This window comes from Ovis canadensis, chromosome 22, assembly GCF_042477335.2.
Source record: "Ovis canadensis isolate MfBH-ARS-UI-01 breed Bighorn chromosome 22, ARS-UI_OviCan_v2, whole genome shotgun sequence".
NCBI classification, from domain to species: domain Eukaryota; kingdom Metazoa; phylum Chordata; class Mammalia; order Artiodactyla; family Bovidae; genus Ovis; species Ovis canadensis.
In genome coordinates, this window is record NC_091266.1 from 46,051,045 (window position 1) to 46,078,625 (window position 27,581).

Genomic DNA, 27,581 nt, shown 5'->3' on the forward strand with positions numbered 1-27,581 from the left:
AAACGAATCACCAGTCTAGGTTCGATGGATGACACTGGATGCTTGGGGCTGGTGCACTGGGATGACCCAGAAGGAGGGTACAGATGGGGGAGGGGGGAGAAGGGTTCAGAATGGGGAACACATATATACCTGTGGTGGATTCATGTCGATGTATGGCAAAATCAATACAATATTGTAAAGTAATTAACCTCCAATTGAAATAAATAAATTTATATTAAAAATAAATAAATTTTCTTAAATTAAAAAAAATAATAAAGATCAGTCCTGGGTGTTCTTTGGAAGGACTGATGCTGAAGCTGAAACTCCAGTACTTTGGCCACCTCATGCGAAAAGTTGCCTCATTGGAAAAGACTCTGATGCTGGGAGGGATTAGGGGCAGGAGAAGGGGATGACAGAGGATGAGATGGCTGAATGGCATCACCGACTCGATGGACATGAGTTTGAGTGAACTCTGGGAGTTGGTGATGGACAGGGAGGCCCGGCATGCTGCAATTCATGGGCTTGCAAAGAGTCAGACACGACTGAGCAACTGAACTGAACTGAATGAATTTATTATAAGAGAAATTATTTGGTTTAGTAGACAATTTTGTTAACATTACTGCATACTTTTCAGGGAAAAGTGTTACGGATTTTCTTTTTATTAGTTTTATGACATTGTATAAAAGGATTTCCATGTGGTATTTATTTCCTTGTCTTTGTTTATCATGGGAAATACTTTTGATAGTCTTTGAGAACACTATGTAAACACCATTTGTGGAGGCCACATAATGAGAGCTTTGAAGCCATTTGAAATGAGCATTTTTAAATTATAGAAGAACATAATTTTAGTCTTTAGTCAGTCATATATTTTGATAAAGCAACTGATTTTCCTTTACTCTCATTTTGATTAATTAGGGGCAATTTAGGATTCTCTTTGAGGAACTTTAAGGAAATTTTCCTTTTATGTAATAAAAGAGACTGGAGAGTAAAATGTGTTAAGTTTGCCGTGGTATTAGAAGTAAATTTTTAGGTTTTTAATTTCGATCACCGTAATTCTATGTCTTCTATGTGAATAACAGAACAAGTGATCTTCAGTCTTCACAAAAACTCTAGATAATATACTGTCATTAATACTTAGCCTGTTGGGTTGATTTTTATAGTCTTTGTTGGTAACAGTAAATGCATGTAAGTTACAATTTAAAATGTAGATTTCTAGGTCTGGCTCTAAAGGTTCAATGTACTTCATTTTATCATTTTAACATGTTACCCACTCAGTTGTTCTTTGGAAGGCAGGTTACAGTCCTATAAATAGCACTATATGTCAAAAAGAAGTTTTTGAATTTCAATTTTCTATAGAACCATTGTTTATTGGGCAAGGGGGGAGGGTGTTTACCTAAAGCTCAGTCTGTATTTTAATGGAATTTACCAAACACTGTATTTAGTCCACTGACTGTTTAAAGAAACAGAATGATTTGTTTGTATAAAATTTAAACACTTAAAAAATTTTTTTTATTTTATATTGAAATATGGCCAGTTAACAATGTTGTGATAATTCCAGGTGGACAGCAAAAGGACAGCCATACATATGCACGTGGTTTAAAAGAGTTACATGGTGGTTATCTAACATTGTAAGAATATAGTGCCCCAGGTATGGTGTATAGGTGCAATTTTCTTAATAAATCCTGCCTTATTTATTTACTTTTAACAAAAAAAATAGATGATGGAATGTGAGCTACATGAGAGAAGAGACTGAAATTTTAGAGTACTTATATTTCCAGTGTAGGTACTCAATAAATACTAAGTAAATGAATGACTGAATACTTTGAGCATGATTATGTAGACCTGAAGGTAACATTTAAACCAATGTTGACATAATTTTGAGAAGACTTTTAGAAAAACTTAGGCTTAATTGATTGCTTTGTATGAAATGGATCTAGGGATGTTTAATAGCTTTATTCTCATTGTCAGTTTATTTGTAACACATATACTCACTGGAGACTAAATTTTTTTTTTAACATTTTAAGACCCATATTATCAGAAATAGCTGAGAAACATGTTTCTTTTTTTCTTTTAACAAACATTTTAAATATCAGTAGGAATTTAATATTTATTAAGTATTGTTATGTGCTTCATATTGTTGACCGTTTTACAAATGTGAAAAATAACTTGGATGTTAATGGTAAAGTGTAACAAGTGTAAGGCAACTGTTCTGTAAGATGAAGATCTCTTATTCTCCAAGAGTCCACAGAAAGACTTGAACATGCATGGTCACGGCATTAATTCATAATCAGCAAAAGTTGGAAACAGTTGAAATGTCCATCAGCTAGTGAGTGCATAAACAAAATATAGTGCATTATACAATGGAATACTACCCAGTAATGAAAAAAAAGTGTTCATACATATGACAAAATAGATGAAACACAAAAAAAGCTTATGTGAACAAAGTCAAATATATGAGTACATATTTGCATTACTCCATTATATGAAATTTGTATTTATAAGGCAGAACTATAGAGACAGGAAACAGATTAGTGGTAGATGAGGGGTGGAAATGGAGATTGTCTGCAAGTGGACATTAGGGCATTTTTGGGGTGATAAAAGTATTCTAAAAGTGGACTTTGGTAATGGTTACACAATATGTAAGTTTACAAAAACTCATTGGATTTTTTACAAAAACACTTAAAAATGGGTGAATTTTATAATATGTATCAGTATAACTTGAAAAAAAAGATTCAGTTCAGTTCAGTCGCTTAGTCGTGTCCGACTCTTTGCGACCCCATGAATCACAGCACGCCAGGCCTCCCTGTCCATCACCAACTCCTGGAGTTCACTCAAACTCATGTCTATCAAGTTGGTGATGCCATCCAGCCATCTCATCCTCTGTCGTCCCCTTTTCCTCCTGCCCCCAACCCCTCCCAGCATCAGGGTCTTTTCCAATGAGGCAACTTTTCGCATGAGGTGGCCAAAGTATTGGAGTTTCAGCCTCAGCATCAGTCCTTCCAATGAACACCCAGGACTGATCTTTAGGATGGACTGGTTGGATCTCCTTACAGTCCAAGGGACTCTCAAGAGTCTTCTCCAACACCACAGTTCAAAAGCATCAATTCTTCAGTGCTCAGCTTTCTTCACAGTCCAACTCTCACATCCATACATGACCACAGGAAAAACCACAGCCTTGACTAGACAGACCTTAGTCAGCAAAGTAATGTTTCTGCTTTTGAATATGCTATCTAGGTTGGTCATAACTTTTCTTCCAAGGAGTAAGCGTCTTTTAATTTCATGGCTGCAGTCACCATCTGCAGTGATTTGGGAGCCCCAAAAAATAGTCTGACACTGTTTCCCCATCTGTTTCCCATGAAGTGATGGGACCAGATGCCATGATCTTAGTTTTCTGAATGTTGAGCTTTAAGCCAACTTTTTCACTCTTCTCTTTACCTGTCTTATTTATTGCAGTAAAATAGTGAAGGATCTTGAACATATGACAGATGCTAAGAAGAACTAAAGATGGAATGGATTAATGAATATTAAGCGATGATTCCTTTTTTATTTCTTCCAGTTTTATTAAGATATGATTGACCTACAGCACTATATAGATTTAAGGTGTACAACTTAATAATTTGACTTAAATACATCATGAATTAATTATCACAGTAAGTTTAGGGAACATTCATCTCATATAGATACAAAATGAAACAGAAAGAATTTTTGTTTTCTTGTGGTGAGAACTCTTAGAATTTACTGTCTTAACAATTTTCATGTATGTTGTACATTACCTCCCTGATACTTACCTTCTAACTGGAAATTTATTCCTTTGACTGTCTTCATCTGATTATCCCTCCCCTCACCCCTGGCCTCTGGTAACCACAAATATGATCTCCTTTTCTATGAGCTTGATTGTTTTTTGAAGTATAATTGACTAACAATACTGTATTAATTCCTAGTGTACAAAATAGTGGTTTATTATTTCCATGCATTACAAAGAGCTCCCCAGTTGGCACAGTGGTAAAGAATCCCCTTGTTAATGAAGGAGATGCAGGAGTTCAATCCTTGGGTCAGGAAGATCCTCTAGGGTAGGAAATGGCAGCCCATTCCAGTATTCTTGCCTGGAAAATTCCATGGACAGAGAAGCCTGGCAGGCTACAGTCCACGGGGTCACAAAGAGTTGGATGCGACTGAGCACACAGGCACGCATACATTACAAAATGATCTCCACAGCAGTGATTGCTTTAAAACTTGAAATAAACCAGTAAGGAGTGGGGAGTGTCACCTCCACTCTCCTGCTGCAACCAGAGCAAGAATTCAGCTCTCCTGCCAACCTCTCCTCCCTTACTCCCTTTGAGAATCACTTTTTTATGTGATATATTTCCTTTAGACAGGAAGGTTCTTTGAAATAGATACACGTATAACATCTATGTTTGCTTCTGGTACTATAGCAAAGAATGGAGTGTATTAACAATGGAAATTAGTATCTATGGGCTTTCTGTTATGAGTAGTGCTATTAATTATGGTACCACTTGGCTTTTTTTCTTTCAACAAGTATCTACCAAATGTTTATTTCATGCCTGAGTCCTTCCTAAAATACTGAATTACAATTTGGAAGTCAAATGATTTAGGAAATCACTGATATTTTTTCCATTTTTAAGGATTTTTAGAATGTTGAAACAGTCTAGATGATTAGTGGTTTGTCTTTTTTTTTTTGTTTGTCTTTTAAGTGTCTTGTTTGAACTTTTGAAAATACATTTAAGAGCATTATTTTTAATCTTCACAATCCTCTGTGGTTTCCATTATTGCTTTTTTTAACCTAAGAAATGATTATTTCACAAATATTATTTAACTTTAGTATGTATTAGATGCATCTTAATTTCTGACACTTAAGAATAGAGAGCTGTTATCTTTTATTTTACATTTATTTTTAATGTTTAAAAAAGAGTATATGTATATAGTTTTAAAAGTTAATACTACTTGGATTATAAAGAAAAATAACATTCCCCTGCCTCATCTCTCATCCAATTTTTGCTTCCTAGAGGCTGCCACTTCCAATTGTTTAACAGTTTCTTCTGCTGTTTGCCTTCATATTTCTAAGTTATAAACTTATCCTGCCTGTTATCTGTTGACTTCCTGTTGTGAAGATGAAGATTTGACTGTTTGTACTCTAAACTGACAGCAGATTAATCATATGCCAGAAATGAAAAAAAAATTAAGTAGATGAAAAGTCCAGATAGTCTCCAAATCACTTATGTTTTAAAAATATGCACTTTCTAGTAATTTTTATTATTAGTTTTCTGGAATAAGAAAATAATGTCTTAGTCTCATTCTTGAGTACTTTGCGGTAGATTAGAGTATTGCCCCAATTGCAGGATGAGATTTATAACTTAAAAAAAATGTTTTGTTGCAGTATAATTTCTATACAATAAAATTCCTCAATTTTTAGGTTATGATTCAGTGACTTGATGTGTATAAAGTCATACAACTCCCAAGACAGTTATGATACAGAACTTTTTTTTATCACCTCAAGCATTATTATCTCATGCTCCTATAGTCAGTTTCCTGTCTCCACTTTCTGATCTGTTTTCTGTCACTATAGTTTTTCCATTTCTAGAATTTAATATAAGTGGAATCATTTATATACTATTTTGTGTCTGACTTTTTTCACTTGGTGTAGTATTGTCTGAAATTCATTCATATTGTCCTGTGACTCAATAGTTAAGTCCTTTATATTGCTGAGTCCGTTGTATGAATCTACCATGGTTTAATCATTTACCAGTTGATAGACATTAGGTTGTGCATAGTTTTTAGCTATCATAAGACAAGATGCTATATAAATTTACAAACAGATCTTTCTGTGGAAATGTGTTTTCATTTTTCTTAGCTACCTAGAATTCTGGGTCTCATAGTAACTGTGTGTGTAACTTTATAAAGAAACTACCAAACTATTCTCCAAAGTGGCTGGACCATGTTCCATTCTAACTAGCAGTGTAGGGTGCTTCCAGTAACTCCAAATCCTGGAAAGCACTTGGTATTTTCAGTCTTTTAAATTTTAGCCATTCTAGTAGGTGTGTCATAGTATCTCACTGTTTTACTTTGCACTTTCCAAAGGAATTCTGACCATTTTGTTATGTGTTTATTTGCCACTGATATATCTTCTTTGGCGAGGTATCTGTTTATATATTTTGCTTTTTATATTATTGAGTTGTTTGTTTTCTTATTGTAAGATTTCTTTGTAAATTCTGGATACAAGTTCTCTATTACATATGTGGTTTGCAGGTGTTTTCTTCTCAGTGGTTTGCCTTTGTCATTTTCTTAATAGTGTCTTTTGAAAAGCAAAAGTTGTATTTTTTGATGAAGTTCAGTTTACATGTTTACCTTCTAAAGTACATGCTTGTTATGTCCTAAAAAATCTTTGCATAATTTAAGATCATAAAATTTTTTTAATGTTTTTATTCTAGTAGTTTTATAATATCAGTATTACATTTAGGTCTAAGATTAATTTAGAGTTAAATTTTTATAGAAGGTGTAAGGTAAGAGTTGAAATTCCATTTTTTGGCAAATGGCCATCCAGTTGTTTCAGTATCATTTCTACACTTAATTGCCTTGGCATCTTCATAAAAAATGAATTGACCACATATATGTGAATCTATTTCTGGACTCTCTATTCTGTCCCATTGATCTAAATATTTATATTTACTACAATATCACACTATGTTAATTGCTGTAGTCTTTCTAATAAGTCATGAAATAAGGTAGTGTAAGTCTTCCAAATTGGTTCTTCTTTTTCAAAAGCTCCTTTTACTATTGTAGGTCTTTTCAATTTTCACATATATTATCAGATCTGCTTTTCAGTTTCTACCACAAAGCCTACTGGAGTTTTGATTGAGATTGCATTGAACTGATAGATTAATTTGGGGGGACTTGACATATCCGAACAATGTTGAATCTTTTGTTGTGTGGACATGGTATATCTCCCCATTTACTCAGTTATGTAGGGTGTTTTTTTTTTTTTTTAAATTCAACAGTATTTTGTAGTTTTTTATAGTATGGGTAATGCACATATTTTGTTGAGTTAATATTTGTTACAGTAGTTAATATTCTTTGATGCTGTTGTAAATAGCAATTGAATTTGGTATATGGCCTTTATAAACTGACTTTGCTGAACTCACTTATTATTTCTAGTAATTTGCATATTCCTTAGAATTTTCTAAATATACACTATATAATGTTGTTTACTCCAGTATTCTTCCATGGAGAATCCCATGGATAGAAGAGTCTGGATAGATATCCCATGGATAGATAGAGGGCTACAGTCCATAGGGTCACTAAGAGTTATACATGACTGAAGTGACAGCACAGCACATTAAAGCCATTTTTACTTCCTTGCCATTCTGTATGATATTTATTTTTCTTGCCTTATTTCATTGGCTAGGACTTCTATTACTGAATAGAAGCTGATGAGAGGAAACATCCTTGCCTTGCTTCTGATAATGGGAAAACATGTATTCTTCCACCACTGAGTATAACTGTAGTTTTTTTGTAGATGCCTTTTAACAAGTTGAGGAAATTCCTTTCTTTCCTAATTTGCTGAAAGTTTTTATCATGAATGGATGTATGAATTTTGTCAAATGCTTTTTCTTCATCTCTTAAGATTATACTATGGGTTTTCTTTTTTATTCTGTTAATATGGTTAACTACATTGAGTTTTTTTGAATCTTAAACTTCTTGCATTGCTAGAATAAACCCTACTTGATCATGGTGTATTTTGCAATACTGCTGCTAACCATCTCTAGTTAGAAGACTCCACAAGTTTAAGGGTGCACTCCCCAACATGAGTGACCTCACCACAGATGCCAGACATGAGTTCAAGAGTTCCCAGCCACCCAAACTTCTGACCAATTGGCTACAAATTTAGGGGTTCCCACAGCCCCCTCAGGTTCAGTAGTTTGCTAGAACTACTCATGAAAGTACTATACTTATGATTTCAAGTTTTATTTTAAATAATATGAATCAGGACCAGCCAAATGAAGAAATGCATAGGGTGAGGTCTGAGAGAGTCCTGGGCATGAAACTTTTGTGTCCTCTTCCTAGAGAATAAGAATGCCCTACCCTCCTGGCAGATTCATGTATTCCTCAACCAGTAAGCTCATCTGAACCTTGGATTCTAGAGGATTTTTTTCCCCCCCATATTATTATGCAGTCACAGTTGATTGAATCCTTAATCATGTGATTGAACTCCATCTCTCTGACCCTCTTCTCCCTGGAGGTTGGCTGCTATCAGTTGCTTAAAGCCCAAATACTCTAATTACATGATTGATCTTTCTGGCATAACTAACACCTGATTTAAAATCATTTCTTTAGCACAAACTCAGTTGTGGTCCAAGGGCTCTGAGGAAATTCCTATAACAGGAAATTTCAAGAGTTCAGAAGCTCTGTCCTTAAAAGTTGAGACAAAGACCAGGCAAGCTTTTTTGTTTAATTGTAAAACTGATAGTTTCTATAAATGTGCTAGTATTTTGTTAAGAATTTTTTGTGTCTGTGTTCACAAGGGAATGGTAATCTGTGGTTTTGTTTTTCAGTGTAATTTGTCAGATTTTGATATCAGGGTAATATAATCCTGAAGATGATTTGGGAGATGTTACCATTTCCTTTATCTTTTGAAATACTTTCTGTAGAATTAGTATGATTTATTCTATAAATGCTTGGTGAAATTTGCCAATGAATACTTCTGGGCTTGGAGGGTTGTTTTTTGTGGGCAGGTTTTTTTATTATAAATTCAATTTCTTTAATAGATGCAAGACTATTCATGGTTTCTGTCATGGTTTCTGTTTCTTCTTGAGTTAGTTTTGATAATTTTTATCTTTCAAGAAATTTGTCCATTTCATCTCAATGTGGAATTTATTGGCATAAAGCTGTTCATAATAGTATCTTATTATCCTTCATTGTGTGTTGGCTCTGTAGTGATGTGCTCTCTTTCATCCCTGATAATTGGTTTGTTTGGGGATTTTTTGTATTGGTAATTTTTGCCTTTTTTCTTCATCAGTCTTTGAAGAGGTTCATCAGTTTTACTGTGGGTTTTTTTTTTTTTTAATCAACTCCTGGCTTTATTGATACTCTGCCTTGTTTCTTGTCTTTTATTTTGTTAATTCCTGTTTTTGGCCTTCTTATTTCTTCTTCTACTTGAGAGCTTTTCAACTCCAGTGCTGTTGACATTATAGACCAAATAATTCTGTTCTGAGCATCATTGGATGTTTAGCAGCATCCCTGGCCTCTCCGCACAGAATACAGTAGTATCTCCCCAGTATGATAACCAAAAGTACCTCTGTATGTGCATGTGTGCTAAGTCACTTCAGTTGTGTCTGACTCTTTGCAACCCTATGGACTGTAGCCCACTAGGCTCCTCAGTCCTTAGGATTCTCTAGGCAAGAGTACTGGAGTGGATTTCCATGCTTTCCTCCAGGGGATCTTCCCAACCCAGGGAATGAACCTGCATCTCCTGCAACTCCTGCATTGCACACTGATTCTTTATCACTGAGCCACCAGGGAAGCCCAAAAATATCTCCAGACATGACCAGATATCTTCTGGTGGGAAAAATAGCCCCCAGTTGAGATCCATTGCTCACCTTCTGTAGGCTTAGTTTGGTTCTTTTCAGCATATTCAAAAGCAGAGACATTACTTTGCCAACAAAGGTTCATCTAGTCAAGGCTATCGTTTTTCCAGTAGTCATGTATGGATGTGAGAGTTGGACTGTGAAGAAAGCTGAGCGCCAAAGAATTAATGCTTTTGAACTGTGGTGTTGGAGAAGACTCTTGAGAGTCCCTTGGACTGCAAGGAGATCCAACCAGTCCATTCTAAAGGAGATCAGTCCTGGGTGTTCATTGGAAGAACTGATGCTGAAGCTGAAACTCCAATACTTTGGCCACCTCATGCAAAGAATTGACTCATTGGAAAAGACCCTGATGCTGGGATGGATTGAGGGCAGGAGGAGAAGGGGATGACAGAGGATGAGATGGCTGGATGGCATCATTGACTGGATGGACATGAGTTTGAGTGAACTCCGGGAATTGGTGATGGACAGGGAGGTCTGGTGTGCTGCGATTCATGGGGTTGAAAGAGTCGGACACGACTGAGCGACTGAACCGAACTGAACTGAACTGAAAGGTGGAAGAATTGATTTTGTAGTCCACCCCTGCCTCCTACCCCAAAGGATTTAAAGCTAGAAACATTTTTTTTCTAAACACTGCTTTAGGGAAGTGAAGGAGTAACGTGAGCTTGTTGGCCTCAGCCGTCTGGAGATGCCGAACTTTTTACATCTTAATTTAGCCTTTGTGACAACATTGTGGTGTAGAGCCATAATTAATATCGTTTTCCAGCTGAAGAAGTCTTAGTTTAAATAACTGGCCTCAAATTATGCAAATAATGATGCGGGTGTGCTGGTTGGTGAGACAGGACAACCGGCACCAGCGAATCAAACTTCCACATTTGGAAACAGTCATGGTTGGACGCAGCCCAGAGACCAAGATCGCCGACAAGAAGTGTTCTCGACAGCAAGTACAGTTGAAAGCAGAGTGTAACAAAGGATATGTCAAGGTAAAGCAGGTAGGGGTCAATCCCACCAGCATTGACTCAGTCATAATTGGGAAGGACCAGGAGGTGAAGCTGCAGCCTGGCCAGGTCCTCTACCTGGTGAATGAACTTTATCCGTATATTATAGAGTTTGAGGAAGAGGCAAAGAGTCCTGGCCTGGGGACACACAGGAAGAGAAAGAGGTCAGGCAATAGTGATCCTACAGAAAGGGGTGCTTCCCCGGAAGCTGAGCCCAGCACAGGACTGGAACCTGGGAGCAATCCTCACCAGCGCTCTGTGCCTCCAAAGAAGGAGAAAGATGCATCCGCCAAAAAGGAATCCTTGGGCCACTGGAGTCAAGGCTTGAAGATTTCTATGGAGGACCCCAAAGTGCAGGTTTACAAAGATGAGCAGGTGGTGGTGATAAAGGATAAATACCCCAAGGCTCGTTTCCACTGGCTGGTCTTACCTTGGGCCTCCATTTCCAGTCTGAAGGCTGTGACCAGAGAACATCTTGAGCTCCTCAGACACATGCACGCTGTTGGGGAAAAAGTGATTGCTGACTTCGCTGGGTCCAGCAAACTCCGCTTCCGATTGGGCTACCATGCCATTCCCAGCATGAGCCATGTACACCTCCATGTGATCAGCCAGGATTTTGATTCTCCTTGCCTTAAAAACAAAAAACACTGGAATTCTTTCAATACTGAATACTTCCTTGAATCACAAGCTGTGATTGAGATGGTGCAAGAGGCTGGCAGAGTGACCGTCCGAGATGGGATGCCCGAGCTCCTGAAGCTGCCCCTCCGTTGTCACGAGTGCCAGCAGCTGCTGCCTTCCATCCCTCAGCTGAAGGAGCATCTCAGGAAGCACTGGTCCAAGTGATTCTGCGGAGCCTGACCTTCTGCAGCACGTGTACCTGATTGTTTAGAGCATATTCCTGGCACCTGTTCTGGATTGCGTGTGAACTTTCATTTCTTGAATTAAAACATGTGTTTTTTCTTTTTTTAAAAAAAAAAAAAACAAACACTGCTTTAGCTGCACTCTGCAAATTTTGAAATATTGTATTTCTTTATCATCCAACTGAAGATACTTTGTTTTCTTTGTGATTTTTTTTTAACCTGCATCTTATTTCCTTCCTGTATTTCATTGGGTTTAAGTTGCTCTTCTTTTTGTAGTTTCTTAAGGTTGAAGTTAGACCATTGATTTTTAGCATTTTTTTTCACTAATAGAAGAATTTAATGCTAAATATTTAAAAGTACTGTTTTAGATACATCCAACAAATTTTAGTATGTTGTGTTTTCATTTTTCAGTTCAGAATATCTTCTGATTTCTCTGTCATTTGTTCTTTGTCGCTTATTTTCTAAGTATTGCTATTTTCCTAGTTATCTTATTGTTACTGATTTCTACTTAGAGAACTTACTCTGTATGATTTTAGTACTTACAGCTGATTTTTACTCAATTTGAATCATGTTGTTTTTGAAAATTTTTCATCTTTTTTTGAAAATGTACATCGAAAAGTATAAATCCTAAGTGTATAGCTTGATAAATTTTCACAAAGGTGAAGAAATAAGATATTATAGACTCACTGTCAGCCCTACCCCAGGTAACCACCAATCTTCTTCTGATACCATTAGTTTTGCCAGTTTTTTACTTTATTTGAATGGAGTTAGGCAGTATGTATTTTTGTGTCTGTCCTTTTCCATTCAGCATTGTGTTGAAATTATGAAAGTCATCCATGTTATTCCATGATAGTTGTTCATTATCACTGCTCTATAGTATTATATGAATGTCTCACAATTTATTCATCCATTCTGTTAGGTTGATGCAAAAGTAATTGCAGTTTTGCATTGTTGAAATTTGCCATTTGATATTGGAATACATTATTAAATAAATGTCATTATGTTATGCATCATTTTAATGTGCATTTCTCACTTCTTATATTTTGCTAATGACATTGCTGTTTATTTTATATTTATTTTAGACTATGGAAATTATGTTAGGCAAAAAGCAAATTTGAGTGATTTTCTTATTTGAGTTCAAAATGTGTTGTAAAGTAGAGGAGACAACTCACAATATCAACAACACATTTGGCACAGGAACTGCTAACGAACATCGAGTTCAGTGGTGGTTCAAGAAGTTTTGCCAAGGGAAAGAGAGCCTTGAAGATGAGGAGTGCAGTGGCTGGCCATCAAACGTAGAAATGACCAATTGAGAGCCGTCATTGAAGCTGATCCTCTTACAGCTACATGAGAAGTTGCCAAATAACTCAGCATCAATCATTCTACTGTCATTTGGCATTTGAAGCAAATTGGAAAGGTGGAAAAGCTCAATAAGTGGGTGTCTCATTAGCTGACTGCAAACGAAGAAAATTGTCATTTTGAAGTGTTGTCGTCTCTTACTCTACACAGCAATGAAGCATTTCTCAACCAGATTGTGATGTGCAAAGAAAGGTGGATTTTATATGACAACTACCAAAGACCAACTCAGTGGTTGGACTGAGAAGCAGCTCTAAAGCACTTCCAAAAGCCAAACTTACACTGAAAAATGGTCATGGTCACTGTTTGGTGGTTTGCTGCCAGTCTGATCCACTGCAGCTTTCTGAGTTCCTGCGAAACCATTACATCTGAGAAGTATGCTCAGCAAATCCATGAGATGCACTGGAAACTAAAACGCCTCCACCTGGCATTGGTCAACTGAAAGGACCCGATTCTTCTCCACTGCAAGGCCTGACTGCATGCTGTACAACCAACACTTTGAACATTGAACAAATTGAGCTACGAAGTTTTGCCTCATCCACCTTACTCAACTGAGCTCTCGCCAATCAACTTTTTGCAGGAAAACTGCTTTCATAACCAGAAGGATGCAGAAAATGCTTTCCAAGAGTTTGTCAAATCCTGAGGCGTGATTTTGATGCTACAGGAATAAACAAACTTATTTCTCATTTGGCAAAAATGTGTTGATGGTATTGGTTGTTGGTATTGGTAATAAAGATGTGTTTGAACCTAGTTATAATGATTTAAAATTTATGATCAGAAACCGTAATTACATTTGTACCAACCTAATACTCTTGATGGACATTTCCAGTTTTTGGCTAGTATGAAAAGAATGAGTATTCTCTTGTGTCCTTTAACAAACATATGTGTATATGTGTGTGTGTGTATGTGTGTGTCTGTATATGTATATATATATATATATTAGATTGGTATATGCTTGCAAGGGAAAATGCTGAGTCATAAGATATGCTTATATTCAACTTTGATATGTAAGTTATTAATTGGAGTTATTGCTATGCATCCTTTTTAGGCACTTGCTTTTTTATGGTCTTAGTTATTGTGGTTGTTTTTGTTATTGTTATGAAAGTAGTAGTATATTTCTTATTTTCCCTATCTATAGTATTAAAGTTTTACTGTCTTAAATGGTTTTTTAAGAATATGTATTTAAAACATTTTTTTAAATGATAGAAACAAATGTATAAAACTACTTCTTTGAAATAATTACTTTATTGGCAGTAAGCATGATTTTCTTCTAGTGTTCTTCAAACTTTATTAACCACTTATATACCACTAGCAGCAAAAAATATACCTAATATATTTGTATGTATTCACAATTTTATACATGTATTGCTGTACTAGTATTTTATAAATACCAGAGTATTAAGGTTACATATAAAAGTGAAGAAGAAGAATAAACAGAAATAGAAGTTTTACTATTCAGCTAATTCTTTTTCAACCCCCTTCAGGTATATACTTTGGAGACCTCTGCTCTAACAGAGCTGAAGTACAAGCTTTAGGATACAGTTAGAAAGTACTTACTTAGCTTCATAGAATGTGTTTTTCCCATTGTGTGGAGGACACCATCCCTTAGGCACTTCAGGGTTAGAAAGTAAGTGAAATGAGAATGTTAACAAATTGGGGCTTGGCTCATTAATCCAACAAAGATAGAGGTCTTTTCTTTTGTTGGAAGAGAATATTAATTCTGGGAATGGGGTCTTTTATTTTCCTTCTGTGGTAGTACTAGTCTTGAGCCAAACAGTACCATTTTGTGCAATTTCAATTCTATGCGTCGTTTCATTGACTGCCACCAAACTGCACCCTAAAGAATTAAAAGTTTATGTATTAGAGCAGTGTTGTAGTCAATGAAAAATCACAGATCTGGTTGAGATAATGACTCCCATTCAAATGGGGAATGTGCTACCATGTCTCTTAAAGGGATGTTATTTGTGAAAAAGATTATCTGTGATTTGATGATAAATAATAGAAATGTCTTTATTCCTGTCCTTGGAAGTTGTTAAGCATTCAGAGGAATGATGTCTGAAAGGAAGACAGTTCATAGGGTTTACTCTCAGAGGTGCATTTTTGTTAGGAGAAGAAAAGTGTGCTAACCAGATGAATTATTCAGAACATTCCAGCTTTATAGGGAATTTATCATAATGGACTATTTTAATGGCATATTATTGGAAAGGCTTGGTTGGACACATAGGCTCAGGGAAGCAACCTCAGGAAGGTTGCTTCTGCGTGTGCTGGGATGTGACGCATTCAGCTACTCTGTTTGCCAGCACTGTTTGGATCATTATTTTCTCCATGTATGTATAGTTAGACACCTTCCTCTCTATCGTGTTTTCAGTCTTCTAGTGTCTTCACAGTCAACTAAATGATCAAAACACTTATATTTTCCTTTAGTTTCTTTTTAAATCATTATTGTTGTTTGTTTGTTTCCAGGCTAATTCCAAGTGTTACTGAGAACTGTCAATTTGTTGCCCCATGTAATATGTTTAACATTGTGTTAGGTAGTATATTTTCAGTCTTGTTAAAAATAATAAGAATATTTGCAGGGGCTAGCATTTATTGAATACTTACTATATGCTGATGCTTTTACATTACTCTCTAATTTTCAGAGTAACCCACCCAGTCAAGGCATGTGGTGTTACTCCACTTTTACAAATGAGAAAACTGTTAACTAGAAAAGTTAAATAATTTGTTCCAAGTTCTACAGCAAATGTGAGTGATAGGGCTAATGTTTAAACTCAGAACTTTTTTTCCATTTTTATTCTGTGGCTTTGCTTTGGACTTCACAACTCAGCTTGTTTTGCTTCTGCTGTATCCTTTCCACACTTGAAATGTCTTCTCCCTACCAGGTCTAGTTTCTGGTAGTAGCAAAAGCCCCAGACAAAATGCTCCCTTTTCTAAAGCCCCATTTTCTGAGAGCCCCATTTGTAAGTAAACACTCCCTTCTTTAAACTCCCAGAATAGTTTGTGCCTTTCTTCGTATATTTATTTTGCCTAATTTATTTTACATAATTATTCCTGTATATATCTTAATCTACCAGCTAGAGACTATCTTTGATTCCTTGCAGCCTAAGATAGTTTTGAACATTGAAAACGTGCAGTATTTGTTGACCTGATATTAGAGGCAAAAATGTCATCAAAATAGGAGTAAACACTACTGATGGATTTTTTTAAAAGTTGAGGGAACATGGCAATATGATAAAGATTAGTATATATGTGATCGTTTTTGCCTCTTGGTATTTGGAAATCTTGTTAAATTTTACTAGTGGTATAACTAGATATGGCATGTGTTTTCTGGTTTTGTGAAAAAGTTCATATTCTTAGCTATCATTTAATATTTTTTAGGAAGAAGATAAATAATAAAAATCCGAGAGAGGTGGAAAGAACCTGCTGTTTTAATTTTGTTCACAGCAGTGATTCAGATAACGTTCTTTTGGTGCTAGCTTTGATAATAGGTTCAGTATAATACTGGAATTCAGCAATTGGTTATCTTTGGGTATGTATCTTTTGCATTTAACGCCATATGTGGGATGCCATACTGTTTGGAATAAGTATATGATAAATACCTCTCTCTAAATAGATTGTTTCCTTTATTACTTTAGAATTTCATAGTTTTTGTTTTGCTTGTTCTGAGTTTTCTTTTCAGTAAAAGGCAGTTAAACCAAAATTTACTCACCAAGTGGGGATGTCTTATTTTGGGAAAATTTTATTATTGATCACCCTTTCAAATTTTGAACAATGTTTTTTGTTTTAAATCTCTTTAAAATATACCTATTACCTCTTCTAACTTATTTAGTTTGACATTTCATTCAAACAAGAAAGAACTTAAACCTGTTTATAAATAATTATATGTGGTAGAGATTTGGATGTAATTTATTTATTGAGTTTTGAAGTCTGAGTTTGTGTTATACTAAGAAGCCTGTGTTTTTATAGCTTCTTCTAAATCGTACATATCCTTGCCATTAATTTGGCTGCACTCTTAAAGCATCCTGAAAATTTTTTAAAATTTCTCTCTCTTGAGAGAGGTGTTTTCTTATTAAGATAATCTGTTGAAAATCAGTCATTTTCATCATGTGTCACTTGGACCTTACGGTAATGGTCAGAAAGCAAAAGGTGGACAGTAGACAGTAACTCAAAGAAGCCTTTTGGCTCTTGAACTAAGACAGTGAGTAAAATTTCCACAAATTATGAGACTGATAAAAATATTGTTGAAGTTTAGGAATTTGATTATTAAATATCCATTAGAATAATAAATCAGATTAAAGTAATCAGTAATGAAATATTCTGAAGGCTTTTGACGTTAATCAGAATACACTAAATGATTGAAGTTTCAGTTTTGATGTTGTTGCTGCTGCTGCTGCGTCGCTTCAGTCATGTCCGACTCTGTGTGACCCCATAGACCGCAGCCCACCAGGCTCCCCCGTCCCTGGGATTCTCCAGGCAAGAACACTGGAGTGGGTTGCCATTTCCTTCTCCAATGCATGAAAGTGAAAAGTGAAAGCGAAGTCGCTCAGTCGTGTCCGACTCACAGCGACCCCATGGACTGCAGCCCACCAGGCTCCTCCATCCATGGGATTTTCCTGGCAAGAGTACTGGAGTGGGTTGCCATTGCCTTCTCTGCAGTTTTGATGACAAGAACTTAAATTTTTCTTTATAAAATTTTGTTATTGTTAATGCTAAATTATTGTAAAAATGTTTGTTCAGGAGAATTTAGTATGACATTCTATTAGTTAACTTTAGATCGAGTTTATTTTGTTGTTCAGTGTATACATGTATATTTCTCATTACAATCTTATGAAGCAAATACTGTTATTTTCCTATTTCATAGATGATAAAGCTGAACACAGAGAAATGAAGAGATTTTTAAAAAGCCATACAATATTTGATCCAAGGCAGTCTGGCCTTAGAGTCCATGCTCTTAATCTTTGCTTGTCACTAAGTTAAGAAATTGGAGTTTGAAATAAATTAATTTTAAAAAAAAGGAAGTTGGGGTTTGGAGTAAGAAAGACATGGGCTTAAATCATGGCTGCAACTTAAAACTCCTAGGACAAGATCATGTCTTTTTACCTCTCAGAGTGTCAGCATTCTTGTTTATAAAACAAGGGGTGTTTGGAGGATAAAATGAGATAATGTATGTTACTGTTGAGCAGACACTCAACTTGTTCAATAGATGGTAAGTAATATTATTATAACAAGTAGTTGTAAGTAAAATGAAAAAAGTCACAAAGACAACCATTGTTAGCATTTTCAGGTATATCCTCCCAGTCTTTTAAAACTGTGTTTTTTTATTTTAGTAATATATCTTTTCTGTTGATGTTGTTTTTTCCTTATATGACATTTTTGGTTTATGTTTCATACAGAAAGAGGCTTGAATTTGTCTGTATCGCTTAGCAATAAGGCAAGCCTGTTTCAGCTTCTGTGCTGGCCAAAACTTTTTCTCTCCCTGTTTATGAGTGGGTAAATAGAGATAGAAGACACGGAAGTACACACACTGTTTTTTTTAAAAAATGAAAGAATGGGATTATGTTTGAATTAAACTTTCTGATAGAATGTCTACAAACCACTAAAATGTAGAACCCTGGAAGTGGGCAAGAGAACATGGGCTCATATTAATTTTATTAAAAATAACAGTGAGATTCTAATTTCAAAATATTTAGTTGTTAACTAAAAATGCTCTATCTGAAGTCTTAATGAACATAGACTACTACTTCTTGATGAGTGAGATAGCTAGAAGTCTGTCCATATATTGCATTGTTAAATTCACTCAGTGAATTTATTTAGCAATACCTAAACTAACCCCCCTTTTTATAGCCTTAGCAACACATCATGGCTAACTCTCTTTTCCCCCCTTTTTTCCCTCCCTTTTAGGTCTACACACAATGAGCTGGAAAAGAATCGGTGAGTCAATGATGAGGTGTAGCTTTCATATATGTTAAAAAGCAAACTCAGCACTTGACCTGTGAAAATATAATATTACATATGTAGTTAAAACTTTTTTACATGTGTAATATATCATAATTCTGATACATGTGTATTATCTCCCAAAAGTAGTAAGTTTATGCTGTCTAAACTGGAAGACATAAACACACTTCAAGTTCATTTGAATTTTGGGTTTATGTTGAGCCTTCTTTATATCTGTCTTTGGAAACAGGTTAATTGTGATAGGCTCATGGCTTAAATACAGTCTTGCTAAAGGATTAGGTTTCTGTAATGTTGCTAATAACTGTTATGGCAAGTTGTAGGACACTGAATTTCTCTTTCCTTGCAGTTTGTTCTTTCATTCATTCATTTATTCATGCATTCAACAAATCTTTATCTAGTACCATCTATATGTCAGTGCCAGGCAGGTATAATGCTTTACATAAGGAAGACAAGAATGTGTAAGGCAGTTTCTGACCTTAAGGAATTTATAGCTTCCTGCAGGAGACAGATAAGTAGTTACAATACTGTGTAGTGTGGTAAATATGATGATAGAGAAGCAGAGGATCCTGAAAGATCATTTTTGAAGGTCACCTGATTCTCTCTTGAAGGAATCTTGGAATGCTTTTCAGAGGATAGTGAGCTTTGTTTATTGAGGAAACTGCTTCCCAGGTGATGCTAGTGGTAAAGAGCCTGTCTGCCAATCAATGCAGGAGATGTAAGAGACGTGGGTTTGATCCCTGGGTCGGGGAGATCCCCTGGAGGAGGGGATCCAGTATTCTTGCCTGGAGAATTCCTTGGACAGAGCAGCCTGGTGTGCTACAGTCCGTAGGGCTGCAAAAAGTTAGACACAACTGAAGCGACTTAGAAGCATGCGCACATGTTAGAAGTTCAATGTGAGTATAAAAGACTATAGCATGAGGCAAGCCAAGCCAGATGTTGACAGTTTTACTGAAGAGTTTGGACTTTTCTGGGAACAATAGAATTGGCTGTATGATTTTAAGGTGAATTAAAATATGATCAGATTTATGTTTTGAAAGAATCACTTTGGCTACCATGTAAAGAATTGGTTGATTGGCAGAAGAGATCTCAGAGACAGGAAAACTCTTTTGGAGGCCATAGGAAGCCTCCGCTGTAAGAGATAGTGGTAGCGATTGGAAATAGAATGTAGAAATAGTAGGGAATATAATCAATAGAAATTGGTGATTAGTTGGCTATAGAAGCTTAAGTTTTAACTATTTACCAAGAAAAGGAATATAGTAAGAGGACAAGTTTGGGAGAGATGATGGGGATTGTACAAGTAAAATATTCTCTTTTGGATACAGAGGTTAAATTAATAAGCAACAAACTGGAATTATTTACATCAACTGTTTTTTAAATTATGTTAGTTTCAGGTATATAGCACTATATTTTGAACCTGTATGCACTAAAAAGTGATCACCATATTGTTGACCCCCTTCATCCATTTCACCGTGTGCCACAACCTCCTTCCCCTCTGGTAACCACTAATCTGTTCTCTGTATCTGTAAGTTTGTTTTTGTTTTATTTTGTTTTTTTAGATTCTGCATGAGTGAAATCATAGGTATTTGTCTTTCTCTGGCTTATTTCACTTAGCATAATATGTTCAAGGTTCATTACTATTGTCACAGATGGCAGATTTCATTCATTTTTATGATTGAGTAGTTTTCCATCATGTGCACACATGTGCGTGCTCACACATACGTATGAATGTGTATGTATGTATGTATGTATACACACACACACACACACACACACACACACTGTGCTGTGCTTAGTCGCTAAGTTGTGTCTGACTCTTTGTGACCCCTTGGACTGTAGCCTGCTAGGCTCCTCTGTCCATGGGGATTCTCCAGGCAATAATACTGGAGTGGGTTGCCATGCTGTCCTCCAGGGGATCTTCCCAACCCAGGGATTGAACCCAGGTCTCCCACATTGCAGGCAGATTCTTTACTGTCTGAGCCACCACGCACACATAGCATATCATCCATCCATCCATCTATCCGTGGGCACTTAGGTTGCTTCCATGTCTTTGCTATTGTAGATAATGCTCCAGTGAACATAGGGGTGCATATATCTTCTCAAATTAGTGTTTTCCTGTCCTTCAGATGTGTGTGAGTGTGTTAGTCGCTCAGTCATGTTTGACTCTTTGTGACCCCACGGACTGTGACCTGCCAGGTTCTCTGTCTATGGGATTCTCCAGGCAAGAATACTGGAGTGGGTTGCCATTCCCTTCTCCAGAGGAACTTCCCAACCCAGGGTTCAAACCCTGGTCTCCTGCATCGCAGGCAGGTTGTTTACCATTTGAGCTACAGGGAAGTCCTTCGGATAAATACCCAGAAATAGAATAGCTAGGTACACCAGCCCTTTTGACAAATAAGATCTCTATGACCTTCAACTTTTTGTCCTGCCCTTTTTACAATAGAAGGGTCCTTACAGATTGACTAACCCAACTGCCTCACTGCATATGAATTTAAATGTCAAATTCTCTTGAAAAGGCTTAGCATAGTCCTCTAGGCTCATTTAGTGGCTTTTACTACTTTATTTGCACAATGCTCTGTTCATATCTCCTATTATGAAACTTAGTCAGGTGGTCCTATAATTATTTGTATGTCTCTTTCTGTCAAATGATTCTGACTGCCTCAAAGGTAGGGGTTCTGTTTTGTTCAGTTTGTAACCTTGGTGTCTAGCATTTGACATATATCAGAAGGTGTTAGCTTTAATATTAAGTGAAGGATAAAACTGAAGCATAGTTCAGTGGTCTAGTCAAAGACATTTTGCTAGTTTGAGGCAAAGCAGTTTGGCAGGAAATGCTTTAAAGAATCTCTTTTCTGCCTTATATTTCTATCATATTAAAAGAAGTATCTGGCTAGCTTAAACATGGCAAAAAGACCAAGAAATGACAGCTTTGAAGAGTCTAAAAATAAAACCTTATTTTGACCTTTAGAGCACAGAGTGTATTTTGAGCCATATGTTTTAAATACTAATAAACATGTGGCTTTTATAATTATTTCACCTACTTGAATGTGGTCCTTGGGAGACCCTCATTGGAAATCTAGCAAAAACATTTAAACCTAAAGAGACTTTTTAAGTAAACTATTTGGAATGGAGCTTTTAAAATCTTTGAGTAAACTTTGTTTAATGCATTCTGTATATCAGTTATGACTTATTGATAACCGTATCACTCATAGTATTACTTTGATATGCCTTGTAAATTGTTTAATCGAGTACTTGTTTATCTGTAGTGCTGTGTAACATACATAGCTTTTATCGCCTTAACTGTACACAATCTCTCTGCTGTGTCCGTGAAGGCTTTTTGTTTCCATTTTACTTACTTAGGTCTAAGGCTATCTGGCTGGTTTCCTAGTCTACCTCTCTTAAGGCATGGTTCACTCATCCTTTTCTGTCCTCTTCTGGTAGTCCTAATGTCTTTTTGCCTCAGATTAGGTCTTCTTCTTTCTCCCTTCTCTCCTGTTCTTTTTCCCTCCATCCTTCTCTTCCTTGAGGTTGAAACATAATATAGAATTAACCTTTTTTCCCCCCAAGATATATTTATTTTTAAAAGGGGTGTTTATCAGTATGAATAAATCTCTATTTTAGTGGAATGTGTCAGAGGATGAGTACTAAAGGAAGAATTCAGTTTAATAACCTGTGCTCTGTTTCTGAAAAGTGGATCTAACAAAAAAAAGCAAAAATATTGGTAGACACAGGATGATTTAAAGGAGGGAGATGTTTTAGCCAAATAGCAGGAAAGTAGCATAAGAATATTGTTAATATTTAAGCCTGTATTGTTATTATACTTTTTAAGGCCCTACCAAGTTCTATTTAATAGCTCTTTTTTCCAAGGCGCTGTTTTTATTTGAAATTTTAAAAATATTTAACCTAGATTTGACATCTTTTAAAATAAATAGAATTTTGGCTTTACCTTTCATTTGCTTTTCAGTGTAATGAGGAGAGTAATTCACTGTCAAAAGAGTGATCCTGAAACAGTTCATATTTTTGAAATTTTGCCATTCTAGATATAATACTTTTATGTCAAAAGTTTGGGTGTTTTTGTGGAGGGGGGCTTAGTTCTAAAATCTTGCATATAAAGCTTCTCTGAGTTACGTGTTTTTTACTGGAGCAATGCAGGGAGAATTAGAGTAGATGATTTTAAATTGTTAGTGAATGATAGAGTAATTCCAGATGGCTGTCTTAAACCAAGCCCTAACGCTGCTGAAGCCCTGGGTCTGGCCTTGAGGACACAATTGCCAGTGAATGCTGAGGTTCATACTTCTAGATTTCAGAGGGTCTGGAGCACAGAGAAGTTTGCTCTGGCCCACAGTTACCCCAGGATGCCTGCAGCCTTTAGGTAGTTTCAGACCTGATAAAGAAATTCAGATTCTTTCTTGGATAGGTCCTGGAGGCTTATTTCTGCCCAAAAGCCCGAGCCTGGTCTAGGAGGTAGAGAGCGTTTGTCACTTGTGTGTTCGCCTTGTCTTCCTAGACCTGCAGTGGGTTGTAAAAGACTCAGGAGGTGGAAGTGAAATGCCTGTAGATGATTTGCATTCCTCGGGAGCCTATGGGAATCATCTCATGGTAAAACTAATTTTACCTTTGAGTCTTTGAGATTTGAGAATTAGGAATTTACATTGCCCCATTGGCTTATCTTAAAAGTTGGGTCCTTTGCCAGAGAAAAAACCATTCAGTACAGATTTTAGATTACTTCCTTGCTTTTTCATTTTCTTAATTCAAATTACTAAAGATGTTTTTGAAAGAGTCAACAACTTTAATAGAACTTTAATGGTCAAGTACCTTAGTGCTGACAGCAGGAGAGGCCATTCAACCTTAATAACTGTCATTCCATTGAAACAAAAGGCTTACTCTTATCCCAGCTTTGGCAAATCTAAAAGGACCACATGAGGACACTGGGCTTACAATGCCTTCCTAGGCAGCGCAGAAGTACCCGAGTATCTGTGATAAAAGAGAAGCATGCCCGATGAATGGTAGTAGGTGTCCTCCATATAGAGATTTTCTCATACCTCTGATGAAAAGGTGAAAATGAGTGTTTGTTGAATACTTATTGTGTTCTCTCACCTTGCAAAACCATTATTTAATCCTGTAAGGTAGGAAAGCAGAAATAGATCAAAGTGTTGTTGAAAACTAACCATTTTGACCATCATAACTACAGTTTGAAACAAGATGATGGGAACACAAAACAGTCTTAATCATGATCCTGTCTGATTGTAAAGTCTTTCTCTTCAGTAAGGATTAATACATACTGTGTTTGGCATTGTGGTAGATAAAGTGATATATAAAATACCCTGTCCTACCATTAAGATTGGGCTTCCCAGGTAGCACTAGTGGTTAAAAAAAAAAAAAAAACCCAGCTGCCGATGCAGGAGACATAAGAGATGCAGGTTTGATCCCTGGGTTGGGAAAAATCTCCTGGAGGAGGGCTTGGCAACTCACATCAGCATTCTTGCCTGGAGAATCCCATGGTCAGGGGAAACCTGGTGGGCTACAGTCCGTGGGGTCACACAGAGTTGGACATGACTGAAGTGACTTGGCATGCATGCACTTACCATTAAGATTAAGGCCATTGTAGTCTGATAGTTATAGGTTTCCTCTTTCAATACCAGGATTTGGTTAAGTTACCAATGCGTGTCTAGAAAGATGCATTTAAAGTGTTTTTTAAACTGAAGATTGAAACCCGTTAAGTAGTCTATGCAGTCATTTTAGTGAGTCATTTGAAAAAGAAATAGAGTAGGATAGGAAATACCAAAGAGCATTGCTTGAAGTAAAGGTAAATGTAGATTTGTGAAACTTGGATATTCTGGGTCATGATGTAAAATGCTATGGTTATAGTTAACAGCTACTGCCTGGATAGTCAAGGAGAATGTATCCTGAGCCATGAAGAAGAGAGAGACTTTGAATTTAAGGAAAGATTAAGGAAAGGGATCAGACCATGGAAGCAGGAGGTCATTAGCTCTGTCCAGGAAAAACTGAGTAGACCTTATAGAGTGAAAGAGTCGAGTAAGAGCAAATTTGGAAAATGCAGTGGTGGCCATAGGACTGCAAAAAGTCAGTTTTCATTCCAGTTCCAAAGAAAGGCAATGCCAAAGAATGTTCAAACTACCTTACAATTGTGTTCATTTCACATGCTAACAAGATTAACATAGTCATAGTACTAAGTTGAATATCAACAACCTCAGATATGCAGATGATAGCACTCTTAATGGCAGAAGGTGAAGAGGAACTAAAAACCTCTTGATGAGGGTGAAGAGGAAATTCATGAAAAAGCTGGCTTAAAACTCAACATTCAAAAAATGAAGATCATGGCATCTAGCCCCATCACTTCATGGCAAATAGATGGAGAAAAAGTGAAAACAGTGATATACTTTATTTTCTTGGGCTCCAGAATCACTGCAGATGGTGACTGCAGTCATGAATTAAAAGAGACTTGCTCCTTGGAAGAAAAGCTACAATAAACCTAGACAGCATATTAAAAAGCAGAGACATCACTTTGCTGACAAAGGTCTGTATAGTCAGAGTTATCAGTTTTCCAGTAGTTATGTGTGGATGTGAAAATTGGACCATAGAGAAGGCTGAGCACTGAAGAACTGATGCTTTTGAATCGTGGTGTTGGAGAAGACTCTTGACAGTCCCTTGGACTCCACAGAGATCAAACCAGTCAATCCTAAAGGAAATCAACCCTGAATATTCATTGGAAGGACTGATGCTGAAGCTGAAGTTCCAATATTTTGGCCACCTGATGTGAAGAGCTGACTCATTGGAAAAGATCCTGGTTCTGGGAAAGATTGAGGGCAGGAGGAGAAGAAAGTGACAAAGGATGAGGTGGTTGGATGGCATCACAGACTCAATGGACGTGAATTTGAGCAAGCTTCGGGAGATGGTGAAGGACAGGGAAGCCTGGCGTGCTGTAGTCATGGGGTAGCAAGGAGTCAGACACAACTGAACAACAACAACAACATAGTCTATCACATTAGTAGTGGGAAGTGAGGCCAGATAGGTGGTTTGATATTAGGCTGCAATGTTACTGAATGTCAAGCAAGGAATTTGGATTTTATTTTGTTGGTAGTAGTGAGTTTTTGAGGCTTTTGATCAAAGCATACGCATGCATGCACACACACGCATGCACACACATGCATGCATGTACATGTATGCACACTTACACACACATATACTAGTTATGGGAGCAGGGAGACTAGTTTGGATATTTTTGAAATAGCCCAGATAGGAGAAGGATATAAGAACCAGTATTCAGTTGATGGAATTGGGAATAGAAAGGGAGAGAGAAGACTAAGAAAGAATACAAAGAAAAAAGATCATTATTTTCTGTTAACTGGTACTGTTCATTCCTCCTTATATTTTATTCTTTACATACCAGTAAGAGTGATCTTCTTAAAGTATATGTCAGGTCATGCCATTTCTGTTTACAGTCTTCCACTGGATTCCTGTTGCAACTAGATAAAATCTATGGCAACAAAGTCCTCCCACTCCATCCCTCATCTCGTATGGTCTAGGATGACAGTTTTCTTTCTTTTCCTCAAATACACTGTGTTGTTTCTTTCCATCTTATTAAGGCTTTTGTACCTGCTGTTTCTTTTACTTGTAAGACCCTTGCTCTAGTCCTTTATCATTATTTAGTTCCCAGTTTTCAGGTCATCTTCTTAGAGAACAGGATGTGCCCACCAGTCACTCTATCCCATTTTGCCTTTTCTGTCACCTTACATTTATTTATATCTGTATAAATCATTTATTTGTTTGAGTTATTTGACTTCTTTTGCTGGAATATCAGTTTCAGGAAGACAGGGACTTGGTCTTTTTTACCCTTAGCACATAACAGTCATTTAGTAAATGTTCATTGAATGAAAACATGACTATATGTGCTATATATTGAGCATACATATAATCAATAATATTGCATACTGAATTATGATGACTCAGTCCTGAATATTCATTGAAAGGACTGATGCTGAAGCTGAAACTCCAATACTTTGGTCACCTGATGTGAAGAACTGACTCATTTGAAAAGACCCTGATGCTGAGAAAGATTGAAGTTGGGAAAGAGGGGATAACAGAGGATGAGATGGTTGGATGGCATTACCAACTCAATGGACATGAGTTTGAGTAAACTCTGGGAGTTGGTGCTGGGCAGGGAGGCCTTGGCGTGCTGCAGTCCATAGGGTTGTAAAGAGTCAGACACGATTGAGCAACTGAACTGAACTGAACTGAAAAATGACAATATATAAAATACTCTTTTATTTAGCTCAAAAGACATATTATTATAATAAAACAGTGTCATAGGTAAATAAAAAACTTAATTCTTAAAGTGTAAATAAATTATATGAAAAAAAGTTGATACCTGGTGACATATCAAAGAATGTTTACTGTGCAGAACTTTATTTTGCTCATAAGAAGAGAACCAATGCTCTTTTTTTAAAAAGGCTAATAACTCTTTAAGTTCATTAAGATATCATATTGCACACTAAGAAAAAGACAAGTAATTTTGTAAAGAGTAAATACTTGACAGTTCAAGCTCAACTTGTGAGGTTTTTATGCTTTTCTCACTCTAAGAGTTGAAAATCGTTAAGCATTTTTTGAAGTAAAGATTTATATATACTTGGAGACTAGAATATCGTAAATAATTTCAACTTTTTTGTTAGAAGTTTTGATGTATTATGTTTATCCTAGTGGTTTGGACATGACAATGAATACAATATATTTTTTAGACTATGTACATGTACTCTGGCATGGACATTTTGACAGAGTGATTGTTTTGGTCTACTTTATCTTGGAACAGAATATAAGAGTAAGCCTTT

The 27,581-nt window shown here is 36.4% G+C and overlaps 1 protein-coding gene and 1 pseudogene across 2 annotated transcripts in view; both read left to right on the top strand.

The window, feature by feature from the left end:
- The window catches only part of MXI1 (MAX interactor 1, dimerization protein), a 96,278-nt gene that overhangs the window by 29,078 nt on the left and 39,619 nt on the right, over window positions 1–27,581 (top strand). For both annotated transcript variants that reach the window (XM_069567079.1, XM_069567080.1), the window contains exon 3: window positions 18,688–18,717. In XM_069567079.1, coding sequence (XP_069423180.1) covers window positions 18,688–18,717 — 30 coding nt within the window. The remainder of the gene's footprint in view (window positions 1–18,687; window positions 18,718–27,581) is intronic.
- Window positions 8,792–11,558, top strand: LOC138427542 (aprataxin pseudogene; annotated as a pseudogene).